The 6478-nt window shown below is 57.9% G+C and overlaps 3 protein-coding genes across 3 annotated transcripts in view; 1 reads left to right on the forward strand and 2 right to left on the reverse strand.

The window, feature by feature from the left end:
- Positions 1-2431, reverse strand: part of PTSG_10007 (uncharacterized protein) — a gene marked incomplete at its 3' end in the record, with an annotated part of 2789 nt that extends 358 nt beyond the window's left edge. The window contains exon 1 of the mRNA XM_004988867.1: positions 1-2431. This exon is cut by the window's left edge and continues 358 nt beyond it. Within this exon, the coding sequence (XP_004988924.1) occupies positions 1-2270 (2270 nt within the window). The 5' untranslated portion in view covers positions 2271-2431.
- Positions 2432-2635: 204 nt separating this feature from the next.
- On the forward strand, positions 2636-6145 carry PTSG_10008 (uncharacterized protein; the record flags this gene model as incomplete). Its single annotated transcript, XM_004988868.1, has 12 exons — positions 2636-2838; positions 2985-3046; positions 3157-3258; positions 3451-3561; positions 3714-3839; positions 3970-4050; positions 4272-4440; positions 4685-4894; positions 5085-5157; positions 5347-5679; positions 5883-5976; positions 6083-6145. The coding sequence occupies exons 1-12, from the start codon at positions 2721-2723 to the stop codon at positions 6143-6145; spliced, it is 1542 nt and encodes a 513-aa protein (XP_004988925.1). The 5' UTR covers positions 2636-2720.
- A 170-nt stretch (positions 6146-6315) lies between these two features.
- PTSG_10009 (uncharacterized protein) overlaps positions 6316-6478 on the reverse strand; it is a gene marked incomplete at its 3' end in the record, with an annotated part of 3111 nt that continues 2948 nt past the window's right edge. The window contains exon 4 of the mRNA XM_004988869.1: positions 6316-6372. Within this exon, the coding sequence (XP_004988926.1) occupies positions 6316-6372 (57 nt within the window). The remainder of the gene's footprint in view (positions 6373-6478) is intronic.

Here is a 6478-nt window from a genome sequence, read left to right on the forward strand (position 1 = left end):
CGACACACGTCACCAGGCTCATCATCCCCATACAAATCATCATCCCCATACAAATCATCATCGTCGTCGTCGTCATCATCATCACCATTGTTACCGTCATCATCCATGTGCCCGCTGTCGCTGCTGCCATCATCACCAAAGACACCACCACGACCACCACTATTGTAGTCCCGGTCGTAGTCGTGCACGTGGTGGTGTTGGGTGCGGGCGCCACCGTAAAGGCGGTGGCGACGATGCAACGATGGTGATGGTGATGGTGGCCTGCTCATCATGCACGGCACGAGCGCACGAAGCGAAATTGCATCGACATCAACCCCTTCGCGCATCAGCATGGCGTGGATGGTGCTGGCGGTGATGAGACGCATGCCCATGTACACGCGGGCATACGTGATGTTGCGCCATGCCCTGCGCTCAAGCCGCCGCTGCTCATCGTCCGTTCGCACCCCGCCAAAGCGCGGGAATATGCTGTCAATCCTGTCGAGGAGGCTGCTTAGGCTTCTGGTTGTCGCCGCAAGCGCGTCCATCCAGTCCTTGAGTGTGAACGTGTCCGAGCACCTGAGCGCGGTGTGTTCTTCAACCCACCGCCGCCACACGTATGTCAGGAACACGTGCGGGCGCTGGGCAGCCATGTGCCCGTGCACGTGGGCGGCGGTGTGGCACCCGCTCTCCACGATACGTCGCATGTTCTTCTTGAGACAAGCCCGCGGTAGCACCTGCAGGAAGGGTAGGTCCTCGTCGCAGATGCGCACGCACGTGGCGTACAGGTCGGCCATGCACGTGGTGGCGTCCCCCGCACCGTGATGGGTGAGCGGAATGCACGCATGCAAGCACGCGCACACGTGCAGCAGGTGCACCTCGGTGAGCCAGGGCCCAAGCATGTCCATGGCCACCACGCACGCGATGAACTCGTTCAGGCCCGGAGTATCTGCTTCAAAGGGTATCACCTCGCCGGCCGTGTAGCCAAACACCCTGTAGCACAGGCGCTGCGCAATCTCCCGCTTCTCCCGGCGCACCTCCGGCGTGTGCGCCCCCGTATAGCCGTGCAGGATGGACTCGTGCGGGTGCCGGCCCGTGCTCTTGATGCCGTGCGTCTGCTGCAGGTCTTCGTACCACCACGTCATGACGCGGGCAACGGCAACCTCGACAATGCCGTCACCACCCCGGCGCTGACGGTCACCACCGTTGACGCGCTTACGGGCACGACCGCCACGCCTGCCACCGCGATCGCTGCTACGCGCTGCCAGTGTCGGGCTGTCGCGCGCGTGGTACCCTGTGTCGTTGGTGCCCGTGAGGGTGCTGATTGTGGTGGACGAGCGGTACACCACCTTGTCCCTGAAGCCGCTGTCGCCATGGATATCTGGCTGCGGGAGGTCATCGCTACGGTCGCTCCGTGCCCGTGTGTGCTGCTTCCATTCCCGCATCTGCTTTCGCTGCTGATGGCTGTCGCCTTGTTGTGGGCTGTCGCCCCGTTGCACAGCGCCCTGGTGCGCCTGCTTCTGGTGTCGGCGTGAAGGTGGCGCCGGCGATGGCACGTCCTTGCCGGCCATCAGCGCCAGGAAGCGCGGCCGACAGAGCGCCCTCCACCGGCTTGCGTTTTCGTCCGCGTTGTCGGTCATCTTGAATTGCGGCATGGCCACGATGCGCTGGATCTTGTCTGGGTGTGCATGTGCCTCCGTTTCCATGAGGCGGCGATGTGCGTCGCAGCCGAAGCAGCAGGGCACACGGCGAAGCTGACGCCCATCGGCAGAGGCGTCCTGTCGACCCGCATCTGGCGTGAGAGGGATGAGGCGCGCGCGGTGCAGAATGGGGAGTAGGTGCGGTGGGATGCCGGCGCCCGTCTGCGTGCAGGCCGTGGCGGTGGTGGCGGCCGCAGCGTGGAAGACGAGGGCAAGGAAAACGACGGGATGGGCGCTTGCGTCGTCAGCATTGAAGCGAAACACGGGGTGCTCGAGGCATGTTGCTTCGTGAACACCGTGCTGGCGCTGCTGTGGCCGATCTGACTGGTTCTGGGGAGTCCTGATCTCCGTGGTGGCGAGGACGGCGAGGGCGGCCAGCTGCTGCAAGAAACGGGGCGGCAATCTCGCGCGCATCGCCGTCAGAGCCGTTTCCAACAAGTCAGCCAACCCTTGTGCTCGTCCAGCGTCTGCACCATGCAGGCCCATGCCCTTGACATCGTTGTCGTCGTCGTCGTTGTGGCGGGGCTGTGTCTTGGGATCGGTGGTGGTGGTGGTCATGATCGCCTTGCTTGATGGCGGTCTCATGGGCATCATGGCGATGGGAGATCGAGGCACGCGAACGCTCTCCCACTACGGTTGTGTCTCGGGGAAGAAAGAAGTGGTGGGCATCACAACCTCTGTTGATGGTTGTGTGTGTGTGTGCTGGTCTTGCGCGTGTTGATGAAAAGACCAGCAAGGACGATGACGACATTTGCATGTCGGAATGAGGCGAATGCATTGGGAGCATGAAAGCTGGCTGCAACGTGGGCGAGTGAAGGGCTTCACATGGGTCTGATGCAAGCAAGTGTGTGAGGACCGAGCGCCCAGGACGCAATCACGTGCAAGCATCATGTTGGTTGCCCTTGTCAAACGCAAAAGCGAAACACAGGCTGGTTGGGGCAAGCAAAGAGAAGAATGAGGCGACAGACAGACAGAAAGGCAGTTTGTGTGTGTTTGTGTGTTTGTGTTTTGTGTTTGCTTCGCCAGTGAACACACACGCACGCAATGGCATCGTTTGACGGCGGTGCTGATGCCGCGAACAATAGCAGCCATGCTGCGATTGCTGCCGTGCGGAACACGATGAAGGAGCGCGAGGAGATGGAGAAGCTCAACGACAACCTTGGTCAGTGGTGTGTGTGTGTGTGTGTGTGTGTGTGTGTGTGTGTGTGTGTGTGTGTGTGTGTGTGTGTGTGTGTGTGTGTGTGTGTATGCGAATGAATGAATGAACCGGCTGACGCCTCGTTCACGGCCCGATGGGACGCACTGCAGAGGTGTACATTCGACGGACATCTGCGCTCTATTCGTCACACTCCACGCTCGTGTCACTCCAGGTGCGGTTTGGTGGGCTGCGGTGCACGTTGCTTGTATGCTCATATCACTTGCGTGACATGACCGCGTGCTATTCTTTATTCATGTACATACATATGCGCACGCTGCGCAGGCATCCCGACGGACGTCGGTGGTCGCTTCCACACCAACGGCATCGCCATCCAAATCAAACGAAGAGCGCCTGCGCAAGGAAGTGAAACGGCAGCAAGCAGAGGTACAAATGTGTACGAGTGTGTGTGTGTGTGTGTGTGTGTGTGTGTGTGTGTGTGTGTGTGTGTGTGTGTTGTGGCGTGGAAGTGGGCTGACTCGCTTGCGTTCAGGTCAAAGGTCAATTGCGTGTCATTGATGGCCTCCTTTTCATCAACAGCACGCCACCACTGTCGCCATCCTTGTTGGTTTTGTGTAGATTGACAGGCTACAGTCACTGGCATCGCAGCTTGAGAAACAGTTTGAGAACGCCGTCGAGGTGAAGGACACGGCCCTCAATCAGCTGGAGGAATGTGCTGCCACCCAACAGGTGTGTGTGTTTGTGTGTGTGTGTGTGTGTGTGTGTGTGTGTGTGTGTGTGTGTGTCGCCTCCTTTCACTATCCCACCTCGCTTTCTTTTGCGCTCACACACACGCATACATACACCATCTCTCACATGCACACAAACGCACATGCACGCAGGACCTGCGCACGGAGTTGGAGAAGCAGAAGGAGGCGTATGATGCCCGCCTTGCGTCGACAGAGGCGACCATCTCTTCCATGACCGCGGAATTGGAGGAGTCACGTGCACGCGCACACGCCGCCGAGGTAGTTGCATGACCTGTCACGGAAGTGTGCCGTATTTATTTGAGGAAGGCGAGAGCGCGTTTGCTCACGGACAACAATTGCACACTTACATTTGCACTTGCATGTGTGTGTGTGCGTGACCACACCACAGCGCCGTGTGATTGCGGCAGAGGCGGAAGTGGTGACGCTGAAACACCAGCTCAATCACCAGCAGTCGCTCCACGAGACAACGGTCAGGGGACATGGCAGCACGTAGTCATGGTCGTGTGTGTGTGTGTGTGTGTGTGTGTGTGTGTGTCTGTGTGTGTCTGTGTGTCTGTGTCTGTGTCTGTGTACGTTGAAAGCTTTCGACAGTGGTTCGCCACGCATTTACGCACACACACACACACACACACGCACACACACACACATGCACACACACTCTCATCTTCACGCATGTGTGCGCGTGTGTAGGTGACGACGCTTGAGGAAGAGCTGCAGGCGTGCACAAAGGCGATGGCGAGCAAGCAGGCACCCGACACCACAATTGATGCTGCTGTGGCGGAGGTGAAGAAGGAGTTTCAAGCAGCAGCCAACGCCTACCGCCACAAGCTGCGCCAGTACTACGCAACACATGCCAGGGGTGCGTGACTGGGGATTTGGGGCGGGAGGTGTGGAAATAACGCTGGTGTTGCTCGTGGTGATATGTGTTTGGTGCACATGCATATTGCTCAGGATGCAATCGCAGGTTTTGACAGAGTTGCACTCGCTAGCTCGCTTGCTTGCAGCCAAAGCACTCACACACACATACACACTTACACACTTACACACACACACACATACACACACATACACACACATACACACACATACACGTGTGTGAGCAGGACCGCAAGCGATGAGCAGCTCTTGGTTCACGGAGGAGAGGATGGCGCTGAAGCAGCAGGTGTTTACCCTGACGAAAGAAAAGGCGGATCTGAGCACAACAAACGCGAGCCTGCATGCAACGGTGGATGCATGCAAGCAAGAGGTTGCTGCCATACGCCAGTCAATGAAGGATGCCGTTCATCACCACACGACAGAAATCAAAGCAAAAGGTGTGTGTGTGTGTGTGTTCATGTGTGCGCGTGCTTGTGTGTGTGTGTGTGTGTGCGTGCTTATGTGTGTGTGTGTGTGAATGTGTTTGTACATGCTGGACTTTAGTTCTCGTCTTTCAATCACTTCACACCTCGCACATGCACGACCCCGCTTTCGCAATGTCCACGTGTTGCTGCTGCATCTCTCCAGAGGAGCGGATTGCTGCTCTCACTGCGCACATACGCGCAAACGAGAAGAAATACGCCGATCTTCTCGATGAACGGTGGGAGATTGGGAGCTGGAGTGAAGCGGGGGGGAGGAGGAGATGTGTGCCGTCGTATTTGTCGCAGCAACACAAACACACACACACACACACACGTGCACACACACACACATGCACACGCACACGCACGCACGCACATGCACACGCATACACAACACACACCTCACGTCGTCGTCTTCTCGATGTCAGGTTGTGGCTGGATGCTGAGATTGACGAGTACCGACGCCTGCTCAACTCCATCCAGCGCCCGCCGCGCCCAAAGAAGAAGAAGGCAACGCCCACGAGGCTGTCCTTGCCTGCAGGCACGCCCGCCCCAAGGACGCAGGCGACCACCGCACCCGTTGAAAGCGACAAAAGCGATGCCAGCAGTGGTGGCCCCGGCAGACTGGAGCTGCGTGATGTCGACACGAAGGTGGAGTGTCTGCTCGTCGCCAATCCGTCCAAGACGAGCAGTGTTGACATTGACGGCTGGGCGCTGACTGCAAGCGCCGACAACGACCTCATCTCAACCCTCGAATTCAGGTGTGAAGATGTGTGTGTGTGTGTGTGTGTGTGAATGTGTGTGTGTGTGAATGTGTGTGTGTGTGTGTGTGTGTTTGATGCATTCTCGTCACCCAGGCGCACACCCCCAATGTACATAGTCTGCATTTACTTACACCCTCCCCCCCCCCATTTCTCTCTCTCTTGATCGCCTCCAATGCCCGTCCATCCACTGATTGCATCAGTGCGCACGTGCTGCCCCCTGGTGGTGTTCTCCGCGTTTTCCAGCAGCGCAACGAGCACTTTGTCGAGAACCGCGACTGCCTCTGGGACGAGCTGGTAAGCTGTGTGCACGTGTGTGTGGGGGGGGGGCGGGCTGAACTTTCGATGTGTACACTTGCACACACACACACACACACACACACACACTCACGAGCGTCCACAGACGCGACCGCGTGAGTGGGGGGACGGACAAAAGGGGGCGGGTAGCGATGGGGAGGGATTGTGATGCGAGAAAAGGACGAGTGGGTCCGTGGAGGAGAGAGCTGATAGTACATAAGTAGATCACGCCGGAGTGACAATAGTTGCTTTTGCTTAGTACCATGTATCCGAGCGTGATGGATCCATATAGTTAGCTAACGAAATAAATAATCGACGTGCCGGCGTCCCTCCGCCTTGCTACCCCAGACGACAGCGGCGGAGGGTAAAGGGTGGCGATACGATCTGCAGATACGTCTGCCGAGGTATGTGAGTAGCACGATCGACATCCCAGCAAAGTGCACAGTCGGGACTAAAAGAACCGGACAGTAAAGTTCATGCTGAATCCCTGAACCTGGGCATG

The sequence above is a fragment of the Salpingoeca rosetta genome (genome assembly GCF_000188695.1).
Source record: "Salpingoeca rosetta unplaced genomic scaffold supercont1.32, whole genome shotgun sequence".
Taxonomy (NCBI): domain Eukaryota; class Choanoflagellata; order Craspedida; family Salpingoecidae; genus Salpingoeca; species Salpingoeca rosetta.